This window comes from Pelodiscus sinensis, chromosome 2, assembly GCF_052426305.1.
Source record: "Pelodiscus sinensis isolate ZL-2025 chromosome 2, ASM5242630v1, whole genome shotgun sequence".
Lineage (NCBI taxonomy): Eukaryota > Metazoa > Chordata > Testudines > Trionychidae > Pelodiscus > Pelodiscus sinensis.
In genome coordinates, this window is record NC_143053.1 from 191794031 (window position 1) to 191816366 (window position 22336).

The 22336-nt window shown below is 45.2% G+C and overlaps 1 protein-coding gene across 1 annotated transcript; it reads right to left on the reverse strand.

The window, feature by feature from the left end:
* Positions 1-14821: 14821 nt before the first annotated feature.
* On the reverse strand, positions 14822-22288 carry RPL15 (ribosomal protein L15). The gene is made up of 4 exons (XM_006134323.5): positions 22138-22288; positions 20727-20908; positions 18676-18812; positions 14822-15177 (listed from the first exon to the last, which is right to left on the reverse strand). Exons 2-4 carry the CDS (start codon positions 20896-20898, stop codon positions 14872-14874), a joined length of 615 nt encoding a protein of 204 aa, XP_006134385.1. The 5' UTR covers positions 20899-20908; positions 22138-22288; the 3' UTR covers positions 14822-14871.
* Positions 22289-22336: the final 48 nt, after the last annotated feature.

Genomic DNA, 22336 nt, shown 5'->3' on the forward strand with positions numbered 1-22336 from the left:
CAGGGAGGTGATTAGTTGGCAATACAGGAATCTTTTCAGTTTCTTCGCATCTCTACTGTGTCATGTTCATGTGAACTCTCTATGAATGTGGCTAACCTTGGAAATAAGAGGTATAAATGAAAATAGTGAATTCATCATCAGGAATTGAAAACACTCTACACTCCACAGGAGCTGCTGAGAACTTCGCAGTATTGATGAAATCAAAGTCCACAAAAGCTATCTGTTTTTTTCTCCATTAAAAGTACGTAAGAGTTAAAAAAAATAATTTGCTTCTGCTTCTTCAGAGTAAAATGCATTCAATGTGAATATGATTAAGGATATACCTTATAATAGGATAAAAATGCCATTACCAGTGGTAAAATATGACTATGTGACCTTTTAAATAAACAAATCTGCTGTGCACCAAACTGTCAGATAAGAAGCTTTACAAATGATTATGTCATAAAGGTCTCAAATATTAAGTTATTCAATAAAGTCACAAAGGCTATGTCTACACTACAAGGTTTCTGTGCAAAACCAGCTGTTTTTGCGCAAAAACCAGCAGAACGCCCAGACCTCAAGCACATGCACAGCTCCCCACAAGGAATAACTCCTTTTTGTGCTACAGCTCTTGCGCAAAAAGGCAGGTGTGGACGCTCCGGAGGGGTTTTTGCTCAAGAAACCCTTATCAGCAAAAGCACAGGTGCTCTGATGGCCATTCTGTGAATGGCCATCAGAGCTTTCTTGCACAAGAGTATCCATGCAGTGTGGATACTCTTTTGTAAAAGCACATTGTTTTTGCAATGCGCTTTGAGGTCTGGACGCACTTTTGTGTAAGAAGTTTTTGCGGAAGATTTCTTCTGCAAAAGGCTTCTTGTGCAAAAACCTGACAGTGTAGACGAAGCTGTCGCAAGAATCACAGGTCCGATGATGAACACCCAAGGGGGGAAGGACAGAACCAGATGGACAGTTTTATCAAATATAAATTATTTATTTATGACAGTGGTGAATTTATAGTATTTATTCTAAGATTTTTAATAGACCATGTTAATAATGAATTTACAGTATTTATTATATTTATTCTATGATTTCTAGTTAAATGTGTCAGATATAAGGATGGGAATGGCAAGGGGAATAGTCTCTAATCTTAAAATATCCAGCTACACTAATTAAAAAACAGTGATAACTACAAACTCTATGTACTACCCAAAAACAACTACAACACTAAGCTTATACAACAAGGAAAAATCAAATCATACATACCAACTTACACAGCACACGGAACAATTCACAGATATCGGTTCGGTTGCGAAGGCCTTGGTTACGCCCGAGAGTCGGGGGAGGTGGCTGGTCGGTTGATCAGGCCGGCAGCGCTTTGAAGTATACGAGAAGGCACACGCACGGTGGTATGTGTGTTGCGAAGACCTCCTAGAGCGAACTGTGCGATAGGTATTTATCCCCAAATCTGCACATCGCTTTCCCGCGCTTGCATATTACCATATATGGCCCAATGGTCACCAAGTGGGGGGGGTCTGTGTCCCAGGGGTAGTGCCGAAACTGTGCAGGTTTCATGCGACCAGGTAAGCCCTGCAGTTCTCACGCCAAGGTGACGGGTGGGAGAGTCTGAGGCTATTTTCCCCTTTTCACACCTTCCCCTTTTCTAAAGGCAATGGTATGCAGGAAGGGTGCGGCCGGTTTCTCTCAAGGAGTCAAGAGCAGCCTGGCCAAACTTTTTTACTGGGGGGCAGTTTCTTTTCTCTAACAGAAGCCAAAGAGCCTCTGAAATGTTAACCCTGAAGAACATTGCTTCCAGCAATAAAAACCATAACTATTAAAACAATGTAGTATCTCTTATGTAAGCATGCACAAGAGCATGTTGGTATGAGCCAAATTTATAAATTGGTGTTACATTAGCTATCCTTCCGTCATTTCATACAGAAGCTGATTTAAAAGATAGCTACAAACCACAGTTAGTAATTCTGCAATTTCATCCCGCACTTTCCCCAGGGGCCCAGCTTGGTTGTCGGCTCTTCTGTGTCTATTTAGCTTTGATCCAAACAAATCCAAGTCTATTCCTGAGACTTCAAGAAACTGTTTTCTTAACTGTAAAAACCTTAAATGATGGTACAGTTCGGTTCATTTAAGATCGTCATTTGATTTTATGCTTTCTTTCACATACAGTGCCACTCTCTCACTAGCACGACCTGTTCTGCCCTTCCATACTTTGAAGCTTGGTATTACTGTGTCCCATTGATTATCCTCATTTCACCAAGTTTCTGTGATGCCTATTGTAGCAATATCCTCATTCAATATGAGGCACTCTAGTAGTTCACCCATCTCATTATTTAGACTTCTAGCATTTGTATATAAATACTTCAAAAACTTGTCACTTTCTAGCTGTCTGCCATACCATTGCAAGATGGGATAGAAGATGATACAATAATTGTAATCTTTAACCCAGTGGTTAGGGTACTTATGTGGGGAAGCTCTGTTTAAATCCTGTCTCATCAGACGGAGGTAGAGAAATGAACTGGGGTTTTCCCACATCCCAGGTGAGCCCCTTAACCTCTGGGCTAAAGGATGTAAGAGAGGCATGTTCTTCCTCACCAACTATCCCCCACACTAACTATTTTGTGTGGTGCTACATGCACTCAGAAAACATACAGGATCAGGCCCCAGGATGGCAGGGGGAAGAACATCTATATTATTCTGCTTTGGAGATCCACTGGGGCTTTGGCAGGCGATAGGTGCCTGGACACCTAGAAGGAAGCTGCAGCATGCACGCCTAAAGGCAGAAATTTAGGTGCCTAAGGAATTTTTACAATAAAATTTAGGGACAGAGTCTGGACATCAGCTAAGTAGAGATTTTGTGAACTGTACTGGTCCCCAAAACTGGGACACAGGGACTTTGTGGATCCCTTTGTGTATCTGGGCCTTGATATCACTTGGGATTAAAACCCAATTTCCCACCCAGCTCATTCCTATCTAATAATAGCTTTCAGGCTAAATTTGGCTCAGAATTCACTCCCATGACTCAAACACTCTTTCCTTATGCTGCTATAATTTCTCTCATTTAAGTGCATTTTTAGGACTCATGAAGGTTGCCTTGCCAGAATGATTCCCGCTGAAAAGTGAAATCTTCTATTGAGATAGAAATAGTAAGAGCAGTGACAGTGTAAGCTTCCTTAAGCCATCGGCAAAGGAACCTCAACTCTGATATAGTGGGACCATCAATGGCAACAAATGGTCATTCGAACTCCAGCCTTATGTGATCTTATCGAATAGTCCACACACTAGTCAACTAGTCGCTCCCTTTCCCTCCCCCCCCCCGCAACTTTCTGCCTCTCTCCGAAAGAGGTAGCAAGGGGGAGGGAGAAAGAGAAGGGGGTGCTTCGAAGTGGCAGCACCACGTGGAGCCCGGGGACAGACCCTGGTCTCCACGTGGTGCTGCTGCTTTGAAATGTTGCATGCAGCCTAGGCAACTAGCCTGAGCTGCATGCGGTGTTTCAAAGCAGCATGGAGGCCGGGATAAGCAGGGGACACCCCCACTGACTCCAGGCTCCATTCCATGCCGCTTTGAAACACCGTATGGAGCCTGACAGTGGGCTCCCTCTGGCGTTTCAAAGTGGTAGCACCACATGGAACCCAGGGTCAGTTGTGGATTCTGAGTCCCCAGCTGACCCCGGGCTCCATGCAGCACTGCCACTTTAAAACACCGGGGGGAGCATGGTGCCGGCAGGGGACTCCTTGAGCCCCTGGGGCTGTTGCTATGCTTCAAAGGCAGAGGTGTGCTTATCGACTAATCGAATAGTCAATGTAAACTGCATCGACAATTCGATTAGTCAGTTCATCTAAATTTAACATCCCTAGTTTGAACTGCTTTGTGTGAATCTCTGCCTCCCCTCCTCCATTCACTATCTAAGAGTTGTTCCCAGAGATTTTCTCTGTGTTTTAATTTGTTTTTACTTAGTTGCTCTGTGACACCTAGCAATCAAGTATGCTTTATCAAGTACATCTTTTTTGTTGTTGTTGTTAATAAAAATCACTTTTTTAAGGTGATTTGATTCTTGTGTCCTGGAAAGGAACAGGGGCTCTGTGTGTGTATGTCTGCCTGCCTAAGATGAGGCTACCAGAGACTGCAGTTTGTTTTCTCTTTGTTTTTGAAGCTCTCTTGTGGTAAAGGAGCTTGGCATTACCCTTCTGGGAGGAAGTCCAAGTGCTTCTTTCTGGGTTCAAGGAAAAAGGTGGTTTTTTTCTTTTGTTTCACTTGGTGGTGGCAGCTACCCCCCAAAATCAGTACATCTGTGGCTCTGGGGAGGGTTGTTTTTTTATATATATATAAGCAGAGCCTATGAAGGCAAAGTATTTAAGGTCACTGCGGGCCCCCACCTTCTGCACTTGGAGTGCCAGAGTGGGGATCAGCCCTGATATCCCCCATTAAAATCTATTGCCCACCCCTGCCTTAAACTGAGCTGTGATGGCATCCACGCAGCAGGAGGCTGATAGGAGCACACACTCCCGTCAATTTTCCTTATTCCTTGCAGAAAGAGGAGTACCGGAAACCAGCAGGGAAGTGCCCTTAGTGTTCAATTTATGGGTCTACATTAGACCCGCTATATTGAATGTTAGAAGATTCACTTCCAGAGGCATGATCTTCTTCCTAGTGTAGACATGCCCCCTAGCTATTAATTAGATATATCTACTTAAACTGATAATGGAATGCACCATATCCAACTCAATAAAAGCATGTTTCATTTTTCCAAGTTACTAAGGAGGTTGTTTTGCTTACCCCTTGTATTTCTAAAGCAATGTAGAATATTAGTTCATTTCTAAACCAATTCTCATCTTTTATTACATATAGTTTAATCCTTTCTCCACCAAAGGCTTTTCCCCATTTCCCCCCCATAGAGAAATTTAGCTGTAAGCAGTTCTCTGTAATCAGAACTTCAATAGGTCTGCTGTAAAACTATACTGAAATAGTCTGGGGCTTACTACTTCACTATAAAGTTTCATTACAAGCTTGTTTCACTACATTAAATAATCAGATTCCCAGTGAAATATCTGAACACCAATACATCTTGAATTTAGCCTTTCTATACACAGTTCTAATTTTATTAATGATATTTGTTATAAGTGTTAGGTTATAGTAAAGACAATGTAAGGATCTTGTAACTCAGTAGCTTCATTTAGCTTGCTAATGATGCCATTTGTGAGAGACAGGCATTATCACAGTAGGGGCTCCGAGTACTGTTTTTTATGAGAAAAAGGACTCAACTGATTGCTTGTTAGTCAAAATAAACAATGCAAGAAGATGATGTGCATTAGAGAAAAATGATCACATGAATGGATATGGGCTTAAGAAGCTGCTTCCTTCCTAGGGGTAGGTTGTAAGCTCTTCAGGGCAGGAACCATCTTTTCATTAGGCTGTAAGCTCCTTAGAACAGGAACTGCCTTTTTGTTACATATAGCCCAGCTTAATACACACTGCCTAGCATATTTGAGCCCTAATTCCTGACTGGGCATCTAAGAGTTACTGCCATACAACAGTTTATTCATATATGGATGTCTCAAGATTTGGTTAAAACTGGGAATATGTGGCAGAATTTGTACACTTGAAATAATTCAAGTAGTGTATCTTGCAGCACACAGCTCTCCAAGCTGATACTAAAGTAGTTTTGCTTTTCTTTTTCAGCTGAAATATGAATACATAACCAAGTATTGTCATTAGACAGACTTCATTCTGCTTATGGTGCATATTCCTTATGTGGCAGTTTTTACTTACATGGTAAGATGCCATTTGTTACTAGGGATTTTAAATATTGGTTACTTGAATAGTCAGTTAACCTCATGAATTCTTATCGGTTAGTCGACTATTCTGTAGTCCCCAGAGGTGGGGCCGGCAGCCAATGCGCTCCAGCTCCATTCTTGGGAAGTCCACTGCCAGCCCGTGCTGCTGCCTCTCTACCAGAGGCAGCAACTCAGGGTGCCAGGTAAGAGCTGGTCCACGAAGGGAGTCAGTTTAAAAACCAGCTCCCCTTGCAGACCATCTGCCTGCCACCCTGCACTGCTGCCTCTGCTACAGAGGCAGCGGCACAGGCTGGCAGCAGCCCCTGTCCAGGGGTGGGTTCTGAGCTCCCAGACCCAGCACAAGCTGGAACTGAGTTGGGCTGGCTGCCCAGCTGGCTCCTAATACACTTTAAATGCAGAGCTGCAGCAGGAGTAGGTCCCAGACCCAATGCAAGCTGGGACTGAGCTGTGCTGCTGGCCAGCCTGCTAAAAAATGTACTGCTGGGGTAGATGGGGAATGCATGTAGTCTATAGCATTAACCGATACTCTTTTGCTTATCTGTTAATCAACTAGACTATTACATCCCTATTTGTTACCTGAGAGCCCTGCCCCATGGGCTGTACAACCCAATAAAGGCAGGTCATCTGCAGGAAGAGAGAAGGATGTTCCCAGGATATAAGGCACTTAACTAGGATCCAGGAAAGCCAGGGTCTGTTCCTGGCTCTCCTACAGACCTCCTATGTGATGCTGAACAACGGTATTATAGTATGCAAAAAGGCTGACTTAAGTTTGAACAAGCAGCTTAGTTCAGGCATTTCCCTTTAGAGCATTATACATTTTCAAATATTAGTCTGAAAGAATGAGTTTATACAGTCCCTACATTCACTCAGCACACCTGGTTAGGTTTTGATGCAAGGTGTTTTGATCCAAAAAGTTTCCAAACAGTGTCCACACTGGCGCGATCTTGCGCCAGAAGTATGCAAATGAGGCTGAGCGTGGAATATCACCAAGCCTCATTTGCATACCTAATGAGCTGCCAATTTTTGCAGAAGAGGCTCTTGCGCTAGAAGGAGCTGTCTACACTGCCCCTTCATGCGCAAGAAAAACCCTCTTGCGCAATGCCGTTATTCCTGAAAATAATCAGCGTAACGGCATTGCGCAAGAGGGTTTTTCTTGCGCAAGAAGGGGCAGTGTAGACAGCTCCTTCTAGCACAAGAGCCTCTTCCGCAAAATGGCGGCTCATTAGGTATGCAAATGAGGCTCGGCGATATTCCACGCTTAGCCTCATTTGCATATCTCTGGCGCAAGATCACGCCGGTGTAGACATGAGTGTTTCAGTTTGATAGCCTGAGGTATTACCATTCTGGTTATGTAATAGTCAATATTTCCAGGATGTCTGAGATTATGTTTCTCCCAATTTAGTCAAAGGGCAGATAAGAGAAGTCATAGATGCTGAAGTTAGCAAGCCAAAAGCTGTGATTCATCAGCTGATCAACTAATTGCATACTTGTTGCTTTTCTCACTGGGTGGCAGTAACTAGATGGGCAAGTGACTATTGCATTGTATATTAAAGGAGACAGATGAGAGAACAAGTTAGGATACAACCCTGCTCCCAAAGTCAGTCACCTCATCTTGCACAAATGCCAACACTGAAACTGGTATAATTACGCTTCCATGGGCTTGCTAAACTGCACAATGCAGATTCTGCTTACCCCATCTCTAGCACCCCCTATGTAATGCTGGTTCCCAATTCCTTTCCTCCAAACATCAGCTCATTTGACCCTATTAATTGTAAAGCTATAAGTCTTATATTCTACATAACTATATTATAGAAAGACTCCAGTGATTAGAAAACAACATACAAACAATAACTAACTCACTGCCAATTAGTGTGACTGCCAAGCAATGAATGTATTTGTCAACTTCAAGGAAGCTAGCAAGCTCATCTAACTTAGAGCACTGGCTAAATTACACCACTTAATCAATGTAACACACTTGCCATTCTTAGAGAGGAATGAGGTCTGAACAACAGTTAAAATTAAGTTGCATGTGAAGCACTCGCCTTAACTTTATGCCAACAGAATAGTTAGTACATAAGGCTTAAAATGCATCTGATACTACTTAAGGTGGTAAAAGCTTACAGTTAACTACTTTTGATGGCACTTGACAACAGCTGAGAGAGATTAACAGCAGTGTTGTGCACAAGACATGAGAAGTCATTCTTCCACTTTAGTCTGCGCTGATTAGGCCCCAGTTGGCAGCATTGTGTCCAGTTCTGGGCACCACATTTTAAGAAAGATGTGGAGAAATAGGAGAGTCTCCTGAGAAGAGCCACAAAATTGATTAAAGGTCTAGAAAACATGACCTATGAGGGAAGTCTAAAAGAATTTGGTTTGTTTAGTTTGGAAAAGAGAAGACTGAGAGGGGCCATGCTAGCAGTTTTTAAGTACCTAAAAGGGTGTTAGACAAAGGAGGGAAAAAAATTGTTCTTCTTGATCTCTGATGGTAGGACAAGAAGCAATGGGCTTAAATTACAGCAAGGGAGGTTTAGGTTGGACATTAGGAAAAACTTCGTAACAGTCAGGGTGGTTAAACACTGGAATAAATTGCCTAGGCTAGGGAGACCATGGATCTCCATCATTGGAGATATTTAAGAGGTCAGATAAAACATCTATCAAGGATGATCTAGAGATGGTACTTAGTCCTGCTGTGAGGACAGTAGATGGGACTTGATGACCTCTCAGGGGCTCTTCCAGTTCTAATATTTTATGATTTTTGCTACAAAGTGCTATTGTTCTGAAATTTGATTACAGTACCCATTCTTTCTGGTCTAAGCTACCAGTTTGGTCTCAATTATATATAAAAGAAGTGAGTATGTTCAGACACTTAAAAGATTGAAATTCTTCACACTCCTATCCCAATTTATTTTTAAACTGTATTCATCATATTCCTTAATAGCATGTTAATATTGATACCAGAAAGAAAAAGCACACGTCTCTGCCTCCTACATACTTATAGTATGTAGATTAATTCCCTCTCCCTTTCCAATTCGGTGACTATAGATTTAACAGAATAAGAGATACATTGCTAATGTGAGAAGACTGTTTTCCAGGCAATTAAGACTTCCTGATGGCTGGAGGTAAACAGGAAGTATCCTGAAATATACCCACACACGCCACCAATCATGCTGAGATAAATCCATTTCTTATCTCTCTCAGCACTGAAATGCTGAAAATCTGGCAGAGTGGTCATTTTTAGCCATAGGAACTGGAATATTTTTGTCTCAAATACTTCATTCTTGTACAGCATTTTACGAAGTGGGTCAGTACCATTATCCCCAGGAAAACAAGACACAGAGATGAGAAGTGAGTTGTCCATAGTCATACCCGAGTGGGAGTAGAACCAAAAAAAGACTCCAAGACTTCCAGTCCACTGATCTAGCCACTAGGGATTTAATGTGTAGACAACTACACAATTAACTGATAAGCCTAGGCTTATTGGTTAATCCTGTTGAATACACACATTCCCTTCCCCTTGCTGCTTCTGTATCGGAGGCAGTAAGGGGGGGGGAGCAGGAGCTGGTATCAGTAGGGAGCCAGTTCCACCTGCCCCCCCATGCTGCTGCCTCTGATAGAGAGGCAGCAGCATGGAGAGTTGGGGGCATAGGTGGGATCCGATATACATGAGGAGCTGGCTTTCAAGCCAGCTCCGTGGACCCACCTCTGCCCCTCTTGCTGGCTCCTACAAAGGTGGGTGGGGAGGCAGGAGCCAGTACTAGGTGGGAGCTGGCTTAAATGCCAGTCCCCCTCCCCCCACTGGCTCCACAGGGTCACCTGCCCCTCTCCGTGCTGCTGCCTCTATTAGAGGCAGCAGAGCTGGGGGGTACAGAGGAGGCTCCGCAGAGCTGCCTCTGTCTGTGGCGGGCCCGAGCTTGCCATGGACATAGGCTGGGGTGGCCAACCCACAGTTCGCGAGCCACATGCGGCTTTCCCCCCCTAAAAGTGCAGCTCGCAAAGCCGCCCCTGCACCCCCCCCACCGTCCCCTGGTTCCCCTGTGCTCACCAGCACTGCCCCCCACCCCCAAGATGAACACCACACTGATGCTACCTCCAGGGACAACGGAGGTAGTGCGGGCTTCCTGCAGGGTGGGGGAGTTCTGCAGCTGCCCACCAGGTCCCAGAAGTGCGCGGGCTGCTCTCCCCCACCCTCCCAACAGCCAGCACGGTACCTACAATGCTGGTCCGTCGCACGCTGGGGACTTTGTTCCCCTGCTGCCTTCCTGCACGCGGGGGAGGGGGTGGGGGTCCGGGACTGTGCTGGCTCCGGGTGCTCCGGTGGCACGCACTGCTGTGGGGAGCGAAGGAGCAAGGTGCACACGGCCCGAGCGTTTGGGGCTGGCACAGTCCGGGACTCCCCTCCCTCCCCCCATGCGGGAAGGCAGTGGTGAAATAAAGTCCCCAGAGCGCCAGCTCCAGTTGCTCGGGCGGCGTGTGCTGCTGTGGGGAACAGAGGGGCAAGGCGCGCGCTGCCTGAGGATTTGTTGCTGGCGTGGTCCGGGATTCCCCTTCCCCCCCGTGCAGGAAGGCATCAGGTGCACAACATCAGGTTTCAGGTACCGCGCTGCTGTTTGGGGGACGGGGGAGAAGCCCGCGCACTTCCTGGGCCTCAGTGCTCAGCTGCAGGATCCCCAGGTACCGGTCCCTGTCCCCCCCTCCGAGACCCCCACATGTACCCTGCCCCAGCACCCACTGGCACCCTGTCCCCTGCCTCAGCACCCATTGCCCCCCTGCCCCAGCACCCACTGGTCCCTGCCCTGGCACCCTGTCCTCTGCCCCGAGCCCCTGTCCCAGCACCCACTGGCACCCTGTCCTCTGCCCCAGGCTCCTGCCCCAGCACCCACTGGCACTCTGTCCTCTGCCCTCACCAGCACAGTTGGGGCCACATTCGTGAGGCTTGGGGGTTTTCGGAGGGGTTGTTTTTTTGCATCTCATTTGTGTGGCCCCGACTGACTTTTCTGTGGGTCAGTGTCCCCTGACTAAAACAGGTTTCCCACACTTCTCATTAATACAGACAACTCTGAAACATTTTGGCTGTGTCTAGACTGGCAAGTTTTTCCGCAAAATCATCTGCTTTTGCGGAAAAACTTGCCAGCTGTCTACACTGGCCACTTGAATTTCTGGAAAAGCACTAACGATCTCATGTAAGATCATCAGTGCTTTTCCGGAAATACTATGCTGCTCCCGTTCGGACAAAAGTCTTTTTCCGAAAGACTTTTGCGCAAAAGGGCCAGTGTAGACAGCACAGTACTGTTTTCCTCAAAAAAGCCCGGATCGCGAAAATGGCGATCGGGGCTTTTTTGCTGAAAACCACGTCTAGATTGGCCACGGACGCTTTTCTGCAAAAAGTGCTTTTGCGGAAAAGCATCCTGCCAATCTAGACGTGCTTTTCCGAAAATGCTTTTAACGGAAAAGTTTTCCGTTAAAAGCATTTTCGGAAAATCATGCCAGTGTAGACATAGCCTTTGTGTTTGACATATTTTATTTAAAAATGAAGCCTGGCCAATTGGGGCCAAACCCCATCTGGCTGCAACATTATAACACTCCTGAACCGCCCTCGAGACTCCAAACCTGAGCCTATCATACACTGGAACCTCCTGTCCTGAGCCTCACACATCTCCAAACTCCTGCACCCCCACATCCTCAGGCTTCTGCCACAACATTCCTGCACCATCCACATACTGCAAATCTGTGTCCTGAGTCCATCATACTCCCAGCCTCCCTGCCCCGAGCCCCTCATGCATCCCAGCCCAAACTCCTGAACCCACAGCCACAAGTTTGCAGCCTGCTCAGCACCCCAACCCTCCACCTGACTCCAACACTCTCCAGCCCAGAGCCCCCTCCCTGAGCCAGCATCCTCTTCTCTATTTCCTCCTGCACTCAGATTCCCTCCCAGAACTTGCACACCTCACCCCTTCCCAGTGCTTTTTTTGTGATGCTATGCCCCGGGACAGTGTACTGGCACCTATTTCCCCCAGCGCAGCTTTTTTTTTGCTCAGCTCCTCTCCCCCCCCTCGCCGGTACATGGCTCTTCGCATCACACTCTATCCACTGCTATTTTGGCTCTTTGTCTCTAATGGGTTGGCTACCCTGACATAGGATATGCCACGTCCCACAGACTCGATCCATGGGAAACTCGGATCTCCCATGACAGGAGCTGCTGCCACTTCTGTATCAGAGGCAGCAGTATGAGGCAGCAGGCAGGGGCTGATCTGCATAGAGAGCTAGTTTTTAAAATTGGCTCCCCTCATGGACTGGCTCCTGCCTGCCACTCCTTGCTGCTGCCTGACAGAGAAGCAGCAGTATGGCATGGCAGGGGGCAACCCCAGGAGTGGAGCCAGAAGCACATTGGTTGGCAGCACTGTCCTCCGGGGCTATTCAATTACACGCTAACATCCCTATTATCCACTAGGAAACACTGCCTACCCTATATTGACTGCAGATATAGCATGCAAGGTTTCTAAATGCCTGTGGAGCAAGAATTTGTTTTGATGAACCTTGATATTCTAAGAAACACTCCTGTAATTCCCTCTGGCCCCCAGATTCAGGCATGTTTCCTGTCCCTGCTTCCCATTGAGTTGCGCCTAAAGCCACGGAAGGGAGGCAGTGGCATGGCTTTCTTCTCAGTAGTCAAACCCTCAGTGTTGAGATCCTGCCCACCGTGCACTTAGGTCAAGCAAGGCTGTAGTTCGGACTTGCTTTCCAGAAACAACCCTCTTCCTAGTTCCAACTCCTCTCCCCCAAAACCAAAGTAAAGTGAAGATGATAGATTTGTAGTTTCTAGGCTGGCTACAAAGAACAGTCTTTTGAAGTTCCTTTTTGCCCCAAATGAAATGAACAATTTCATATTGCTAATAAGAGTCTTTTAGAATTGCTTTCCTCAATACCAAAATAAAACAAGGCTTATAAACAAGCTGTCAGAGAAGTAGTTTTTCCCTTGTGAGTTCCTTCTCTTCAGATTTAAAACTTTAAAGACAGGTTATAATAAAAGACAAATTGATAATCTTAGTAGTGTGCCTCAGTGAACAAAGATGTTCCAAGTTTGGCTGCTCACAATTACCTCCTCATTCCTAGCCTTTGTGTTCTTGGTTGAGTTTCTGGGAGGCTCCAGCTACTTTCAGGCTATCAGTTAATCTTGTCATCTTGGAGTCTCATACCTGTCAGCCATATTCCCTGTGGTCCCAGTGGGCAAGACCCCATTCACAGTCCTAGAGCCCAGCTGTAGGGCATGTTTCTGTGAGAATGCATCAATGCTCTACTACCAGGCTATATCTAGACTGCCCCCTTATTTGCATACTTGAGCCATTTTTTCACAATGGGCTTTTGAGAAAAAATGGCAGCTCATTAAGTATGCAAATAAGGCTCATTTGCAGGATATCTTGTTGGGGGGGGGGGGCAGTCTAAATGTAGCCCCAGTATTCTGACTGAACGACTTGCACTCAGAAAGCAGATTGTATTTCTTGGCTTTGTGAATTAGTTTGCATTGTTCTAAAACAGGTGAATCAACACATTTGTTCTATTTAGATTTGGCATGTCAAAGTAAATAAACCAGAAAACATATAAAGAGAAATGGAACACAGCAACCGAGTTCCGAGCTGATCAGACAATGAAGAACTTCAGTAAAAACTCAACAACCCTTTATTTTTTTTACATAAACCAATGTAAACTTATGAAATGTGCATTTAGCATGCTTTTTATTAGAACATTTTACAATAACTTCATACTAGATTTCAAATCCAGATATAGATTTTTAAGCACCTTATTTGCCAAAACCACAACTCTTCCTACGAGCTGATGTCAGCCCATGTATGTGTTTGTGGACTGGTTTGGTTATCTGCTGGGTGTCAGAGCTGCATGTTAGCCTTGTAGAATTGATCAATTTCAGGCACCCCAGCTTGAAAATTTCAGTTTTAATACATATTCAACATCTAAAACTAACAACCCTTTGTCCTGCTCAGACTTATGGAACATACATCACTCCCTAGCAAATTAACCTTCAAGTATCTTTCAGTGTTCCATCTGATAACCACTATAAAACAAAATTGGTATTTGATTTTTACAGTGTGTGCATCATTGCTGACTTTTGTTACCAGTGTGTCAGTCCAAGACTAGCTGGCTGTCACACTCTAATGAAGGGCAGATATACAGGGTGCTGGATAAAGTTTTCTATTCCCTGTATAAACTCCCAGTCTGCCTGCCACATAATTAAGGCAGGCAGATAGATGCCTGAGGCTATTTAACAGCTAGCCTAAAGGAGCAGGCTAATAAGACACTTACAGCCAATTAAAGTCAGGGGAGCTACTTTAAAAGGTTTCCCCCAGATAAGGAAGGGGGAAGAGGTATGGACCAAGAAGACAAGTGTGTTTGCAGAGAAGTTGAGAAGGGAAAGATTAAATCAGGTATCAGAGAAAGGTACTGGGGGAGCATTTGGGGAAGTGTCCCAGGGAAAAGGCTGCTGTCTTGGGGCTAGAGTGACAAACCTGAGCAGCTGCTGCTGCCTCGGGTCCCTGGGCTGGAAACCCCCCCCCCCACACACACACCTCCCTGAACCACAGAAAAAACTAATTCTGGGAAAAGGAGGTCCAGGATTATGGAGGGATCTTTCCCTTCCCATTCACTGACTTTGCCAATGATGAAAATGGCTCAATAAGCTGCAACCATGGCCTAAAAAAAAAAACCTAAGAGACAATGTGAGGCTTACAGCGAGCCTGAGGCACGTAACTGCCTAAGGAGCACAGGACCCACGGGGCACAGCCAGAACTTAGCCACATAAGCCTCAGCATAGAGCATTGAACAAACATGGAAATGAAGTCACACTCCTCAAGTATAATAGAATGGAGAAGCTTGCATTTTTGTTCCTGCTTAATCCATTGTGATTAGAGTTCTACTCTTCAGGGATGTCATTCTAGCACCCAATCCTTTAAAATAAGGCAAAACAACTATGACCATGAGAAGACATGACTTCCTGATTAACCAATTAAGTAGAGACAGGCAGTGATAAATTCAAGATCTTTCTCAAGCTTTATTAGATTATGACATTTACAAGAATTAGCGGTAACGGTGGAGCTGCAGGGTATTGCGTCTTCTCCATGCAGCGCGGCGGGAGCCACCAATGGTGTGATGGAATTTGTGGCCCTTGCCAAGACCACGACTCTTTCTGCCAGCTGATGTCAGCCCACGCATCTCTCTGTGTTTGTGAACTGGTTTGGTGATCCATTGGGTGTCAGGGTTGCGTCTGATGGCCTTGTGGAATGGATCAATCAGGATTACCTCAAAGAACTTGTATGTGGAATCTTCACCCACCCAATAGGAGTTCAACACTCTCAGAGCTCCACAGTGGCGACCAGCACGCTCCTAGACAACAGGGTAAAAAAAAAAAGTTCACACAAGAATGGAAGGAGGAATTATTTAGGACTATGTACAGGACTCTAACTAGAGATACAAATTAAGAAAGAGATCACTGAAATTCCCAACACTGAACCCAAGTTCTCTTTCCCAAAAACCCTGAAGAGGACAGAATACAACAAAAAAAGGACAAGTAGTAATAGAATTAGAGACTGGAGAGCAATTTGGAAGGTTTCTCAGATGTGAATTTTAATGAAGAATTAAAAGGGAAAAGGTTTGGTGGACAAAAGCAACGAGATTGCTTCAAAGGCATAGATGCACAATGACTGCAAATTCAAGACTACGAATGCAAAAGAGAAAGGATACATTAAAGACAATTAGGAGGAGTACAAGGAATGAAAGAGTGAAGAGTAAGTGAGAGCAAAGGTGTGGCTGGGAGCAAGATCATAGGCTACTATAACACCAAAACAAAGAGTATGTGGCAGACAGGTCAGTTATGGCAGCAGCGCACACTTTTCCAGTCATCCCCTCTCCTCCATTATTGCACAGCCAAGGTTTCCTCAGGAGTGGGCTGCACCAGTAGGATAGGCGTGATATTTGCCCTTCTGCCCTTTCACCCTCAGATTTTCTGTGTAGGCGAACCCATGTGCAATAGTCTCTGCAGGTGACGACAGTGGTGGGCGCAAGAGCTGCCTAGGGTAGAAATCGGCATGCCACAGTAGCCCACAAGCTAGGTGGCCTGTCGAGCTGGTAAGAGCTACCTGGCATCACTGCTTGCACCCAGAATGTTCCTCTGTGTCCATGCGGAGGGGCATCTCTCACAGTTTGTGCTCCACTGAATTAGAAAGTTACATAAGGGCAATGTGACATGAATGTTATCAGGTTACTGGTCACAGTGAAATAGTCTCTTGAGGAAAGTGATGAAAGCTTCATTAACGGGGATGCCATGTTATACTAGAGAAAACAAGCACACAAATTGCTACAAGCAGTGCTTTTTGTGGTAAGAAAAAGGGTGCCAGGGGGAAAGTTGTTGAGTGCAAAAAATAAATTTAAGAAAGGATGGGGTGGGAGTTGAGCAACCCCCCCCCAAAAAAAACCCTCACCCACCTGCACCAGGGGGCCAAAGAGCCGTGTGTCCCAAGTGGGCTTCCATTGGGAGCCCAGCCTCCCCAGGAAAAGAGGTGCCGGTACGCCCAAGGGGATTGCAATTCATGTAAGTTATGCAAGGAAAATAGGTGCCGGTATGCCATCCTGGGACATACTGTCACAAAAAAAGCACTAGCTACAAGGAATAATCTCATAGTGGCTGGAAAGACGGGAAGAGATAATTCTTCCATCTCTCAAACTTCTGTAGATATCTGCTGCTTACTTTGTAGAAGACATAACATCCTCTCTCCATTAACTGATAGCCAAGAATGCTACAGCTCCATTTTCACAGAAAGAAGAGAAAGACCTATCTAATCCTAGCCCCTCCCTTGCTAGTTGAGGACTGTTCTCTTTTTATTTTTAAATGTGTGTAGCCAGAAGACTGGAATAATCTTCCATGGGTAGAGCTGACACAGGCCAACAGATCTCCTTGACAACTCACTCCATTTCCAATCTTGCAGTAAGAAATGAGGATGTAGTATGACTACATATGAAATAAAAAGGACTTGAAAATACATATTTCAGTATAAAAAGGAGAATTAAAGATTATTACATTCGTTTTTTCTTGCAATATTCACCTTCTTTACTCAACACTCAAAATTTAGAACCCTACAAAACAAGCATTCCTGCTTGTAGTCAAAGCTTTAATAATGACTGAAATACACTAGGGCTGCGCCTAGACTGGCATGATTTTCCGCAAAAGTTCAGGTCAGTCCTCTCATCATTATGTAAAATCTCCCCTCAACATCACATTCAACAGCACATCATGAATGCATAGCCAATGGAGGCACTAGTTGGTTAGCCCACTATAAGCAAAGGTGAAATTTTCTTTGATACCCAATCACTTCATTTCTTGAAACGAAATATGTGCACATAAGTAACATTTTACTCTTTGAAACTGTATACATGTAGTGTCAACTGAATCCGAACTATCTGAAGTTTCTTCAGAATTGTCTAGTGCTCAGAAGGCTCTAATCATGGAAAAAGCCTAGCTTTAAAGATCAATGTAAAAGGTTTAAGGGCATATCAGGCAGATTGTTTGCAATAAAACATTTATTTCTGGATCACTGAACTACTGCTTATTTTCTAATTTTCAGGATGGAGTTCCATAATATTAAATATGGAATTGCAGCCTGAGAATTAGAAAATAAGCAGTAGTTCAGTTCTTTTGACAGTAATTAGATTTAACGGAGCTCTCAACAATCTTGCAGCCAAACTCTTTGATTATAGTAATGTCAAAAGCTGCCTGTTTCAGTATTTCAGTAGTCAGTCATCAATTCCAGAGCTAAGTTAGCCCACAACAGTTGTTCTAGCTTTCAAGGTATCAGTCTTTTTGTCCATATTAGGACACAATTATACAGCCCTCCACATCTAGAAGGCAATTCAGAGAGTGACCAGCTAACTGATGCACCAGAAGCTTTCTACTAAACTTTAGAGAAGTTTCATTGTGTAGACTGTAAATGAGATTTTACAAGGAGGAAACAGAGATACAAAACATTTTTCAACTACCAATTCCGTAACATAGAGGCACTCTCAAGATGTGGGCCTCAGCAAATGACCTAATCACATGGTGTTAGCTCTTATGCTGTACTAAGCACAGCAATCTGTGCAGAGGTGGCTACCAAATCTGATCATACACTATAAATAGAATGTAATGAGTATGACAATGATAGGAAATACTGAGCAAAATAATTATGTTTTAGGCTGGAATAGGATAGATGTTCCAATCTATTCCCTGTTCTATTATGCATAAGCCTACCCTTTCCATGTATTCTAAGAGTCTCTTCTGGCCAGGTACCACAGTGTTGTTCCCTGGGAGGTGAAACTGACTAGGATATCATGATAGTTTCATAGATTATTTTACTTCTTGGCAAGCACAGAAGCAACAATTCAGCTAGAATTCTTGAGAAAGAAAGTGATTAAGATTGCAGGATAAATTTACATGCCATACCACGCATATCAGCACGTTTAAACATTGGGAAGGGTTTCTTTGGTCTATCTTGGTTATAGAGATGAAAAGCATGTGTGAAATCATGTACCATCATATATTTAAAGTTTTTTCATGTCAAACCCACTTATTTTGTTAAGGTTAACACTGTTGCTGGCTAATCTACTTTATGCACAGGACAGCTGCATTGACACATTAATAGTAGAACTTTTGCCTAATGTACATATGCATCTAATGTGTACTACAAATGACTTGCTCAGATTAGCTTCTCTGCACACTGGTTTCACCATCTGTAAAATAAGAAATGGATAAAGAATCCTACACAAGTGCTCTGGTAAAAGATTATTTAGGACCAGTACAGCTCAATCCTCCAAAGAAGGTGCTACTAAGTGACGCAAAGAAAAGACACTTACCTCTGCTACAGATTGCAGGCTCCGGGCAAATTTCAGCTGGTTAACACCATGATTTACGGGTTTACCATAGGTAGCACCTTTTGGGACTGGGCGTTTACGACCACCACGACGGACACGAATGCGGTAGATGACGTAACCTGCAAACAGAATTAAAAAAAAAACCTGAGTCCCCCCACTAAGGCCTATACTTCTATGCTACTGCAAGTACTGTTTTTGTAGAATAATTTTCACTCGTTGCTCACCAAGTAGTACAGTACACTAAAAGCTTATCTGCAACAAAGTTTTGGCATCAACAGTTCCACAGGCATAGAGTATTCTAGTTTGGGATCTGAAATAATCTACCAGTATAAAGTAAATTTATATAGTTATAACTGCAAGGTATAACCAGGGCTCGACAAATAATGCAATCTACTCGCCCGTGGTGAGTAGACTGCAACCCAGAAGAGCTGGGTTCGGGCGATCTGTGCATGCGCAGATCACCAGACAGTGTGGCTGGCGAGCGGGGCTGGCCACAGTTCGGCGAGCCCTGGGTATAACCATACTAGCAAAAAAAACCCACAACACCATACACCTAATCAATGCAGTTATATCAGTAAAATAATTAAGTGTAGATCAGCCCTAACACACTCCTGAATTTTATAATTAGGCACAAAAGGCAAGCAATATTTCAAAGATGTCAGGCTAACAGCCTTTATCCACAGTGCCTAACTAGCCAGCTGGAAGAAGCAGCTCAAAACTTGTCTTCATTGCAGTTAGCCCAGGCTCTGACCTTGATGTGGTCCCTACATTTCCTCCCATCCCCACACAAACACTTTAAACAAGTTTTACATTTTATCCCTGGTGTGGTTGGGAATGTGAATTAGAGCACATGTTCCATTTTCAATTGGACAAATAATTTGTACACCAGCGGTCACCAACCAGTAGATCGGGATCTACTGGTAGATCTTGGAGCCTTTGACAGGTGATCCTGACAGGTTTGGCTGGGAGGCTGCCTAGTGCCGGCACTTCATCTGCCCCTCTCAGCGCTGCCCCTGCCCTCTGCCTTGGAGCTGCCCCCCCATCTCTGGGAGCCTCTTGCTTACCGTGCAGGGCAAAGGAAGAAGAAGAGGGGTTGCTGATATCAGGGTGCTCCTCCCCCCACCCTGTACTCCATCTCCACAGAGCAGAGTGGGGCAGGGACGAAGAGAGTTTACTGGCTACTTTTGGGAGTGGTGGAAGGCCAGAACAAGGGTGAGCCTGAATTAGCCCCCTACCCCACCATCCAGAAGCCACCTGTAGTAAGTGGTGCCCAACTGGAGCCTGCATTCCGAACCCCGTTCCCCATCCAGAAATCCTCCTGTACACCCAAACCCCTCCCCTAGCCCCAAGTCCCCCTGCACCCAAACTCCCTTCCAGAGCCTACACCTTCCTGCACTTCAGCTCCCTGCCCCAGCTCTGAACCCCTTCCACATTCCAAATCCTTTAGCTCAAGGTCAGCGGCCACATCCCTCTCCCCTGCACTCCAGCCCTCTGCCCCCAGCCTGATAAAAGTGAGTGAGGATGGAGGAGTGAGGATGGAGTGAGCAGGGGCAGGGCCTTGGAGAAGGGGTGGGAAGGAGGCAGGGCAAGGGTGTTTGGGCTGAGGTAGATCCTGGATTGCACTGAAATTCAAAAAGTCATCTCATGCTTAAAAAGTTTGGAGACCCCTACTGTACACTTTGCAGAGAGAATATAGACTACATCACCAAGTTCTAACAGGCCTCCAGTGCCTTCCCATAATTCTCTGTGTGCCCAGGACAGACATGGTCCCCAACAATTCACTGGGTAAGAATCAGGGCTCAGTTAACTGAAGCACACAGAACCATGGGATATATCCCCAGAAGTGTTGGTGACACTGAGGAATGCAGCACAAGAAACAAAAAGTTAAGACTCTCAGTGAAGTGCATGATTAAGTAGACAGCATGCTCACAGTTACACTGTGTAATATTCAATCGTGGAAAGAGCTACCAAAAAAACATTAACATTTGCACTATTAAAACAGGCTCACTTCACATCCCTTTAGTTCTATTTACCTTGTTTAGCCTTATATCCCAGTCTACGGGCTTTGTCTGGCCTGGTTGGTCGGGGAGCTCGATGTAGGGCAGACAACTGGCGATATTGCCAACAGCGGACACGCAGGAGGAAACGCATCACATCGGACTGCTTCTTCCTCCATAGCTCTTGGATGTATTTATAGGCACCCATGTTTGTTTACCTATGAATTACAGATCTGTGTAAGTTTGCAACATCTTTTCAACCCTCCCCACTCCCAACCCACAAAAATCAGACAAAAAGAATAAAAAATTTGCTGCTGTATATGAACACATTTTCACAGTTCTCTATGTATTTGTCAAGCATGACCACATTGCTAAAACAGCTCATATCCGAGATTCTGGAGATCTGTAAATAATCTGACACACACCAATTACTATCCTGAAGTTTCCTTTGTTTTTATCATTTTATGTCTTTATACATCATGAACTCTTCAGGGCAAAGATTATTTTTTCCCCCTTTATGAAAGTGCTCAGCATCTTTTGGCAACTTCCACAAACTAAATAATATTTGACCTGAATTTTAGTATTGCTCTGTAAAACTTAAGGGAAGAGACACTATACCTAATTTCTTCAGGGACTGAACAGCTTACTTTACCAGTGTCCCAAATGTTTCTGAGAACCTCCTCAGTGAGGCTTCCCAAATCAGGCTATGAGGACTGGCCTCCTTCAACTGTAGTGTGACCCCCTCCACACCATATGTGCCAGTCAGAATCCCTTGCACTTTTAAGGCTTGTCACCTCGATCCCTCACCCTCTAAGGCAGTGTTTCTTAACCAGTGGTACAAGTACCCTACTTGAGGGAAGTCTGGGGGGGGGTATGTCAACACAACTGAAATTTGGAAAAAACTGAATTTTTGATTTAAGTTTTACAGCGCTTTATTATTTTTGTACTTTTTACACCCCAAAATGTCATCACCTGCCTGGCTACCATTAAGTTGTTTAAACAAATGAGTTGCAATGGGAGGAAAAAAAAATTCTGTCTAAAGACTGCAGGTACGGCGGGGGAGTGCTTATAATTTTTAAATGAGTACTTTATAAAAAAAAAAAAAGGCTGAGAAACACTGCACGAGAAGGGCTGCACCATGGCAGTTCGCTGAGAGACCCAGACCCCCGCCGCAACCCCCGCGTGGCTATTCGGAGGGCCCGCCCTGCGCCTAGCCGCCCAGTGGGGCTCCCTGCCACAGCCTGCGCCCCGGGCACCCCCACGCCGCGGGCAGGCCAGTCCCAGCACCGCTCGGGCCCGAGCCATCCTCGGCCCCGGCCCTTGCTACGGGATCCGGGCCGCCCGGGCCTGGCCCGCGCAGGGAGCGGAGGATGAGGGGCGGATGGGCAGCTCCAACCTCCGATGGGGGCGGATGAAGCCAACAGCCCAGAACAGGCCATATCCTCACCTGATGGCGCCCGAAGCCGGAAAGGAAGAGACCAAACTCCCACGCTCCTTTGCGGTGCCCTATCACTTCCGTCCCTTGCGCCAGCGCCTGCTGGGAAACGTAGTTCTAAGCGGCCAAATTCTGATTGGCCTATTCCTCCTCCGCGCTCCACTGCCCCCCCCCCATCCCAGCCAATAAAAGGAGAGGGGGCGGGGCTGCG

Excerpts from the sequence above, each read along its gene's own strand:
- RPL15 (XM_006134323.5), bottom strand. The coding sequence starts at position 20,898 with ATGGGTGCCTATAAATACATCCAAGAGCTATGGAGGAAGAAGCAGTCC. Across the intron at positions 18,813-20,726 it reads GGGATATAAGGCTAAACAAG|GTTACGTCATCTACCGCATT; the intron begins GTAAATAGAACT and ends TTCTGTTTGCAG. Across the intron at positions 15,178-18,675 it reads GCCTGCAATCTGTAGCAGAG|GAGCGTGCTGGTCGCCACTG; the intron begins GTAAGTGTCTTT and ends CCTGTTGTCTAG.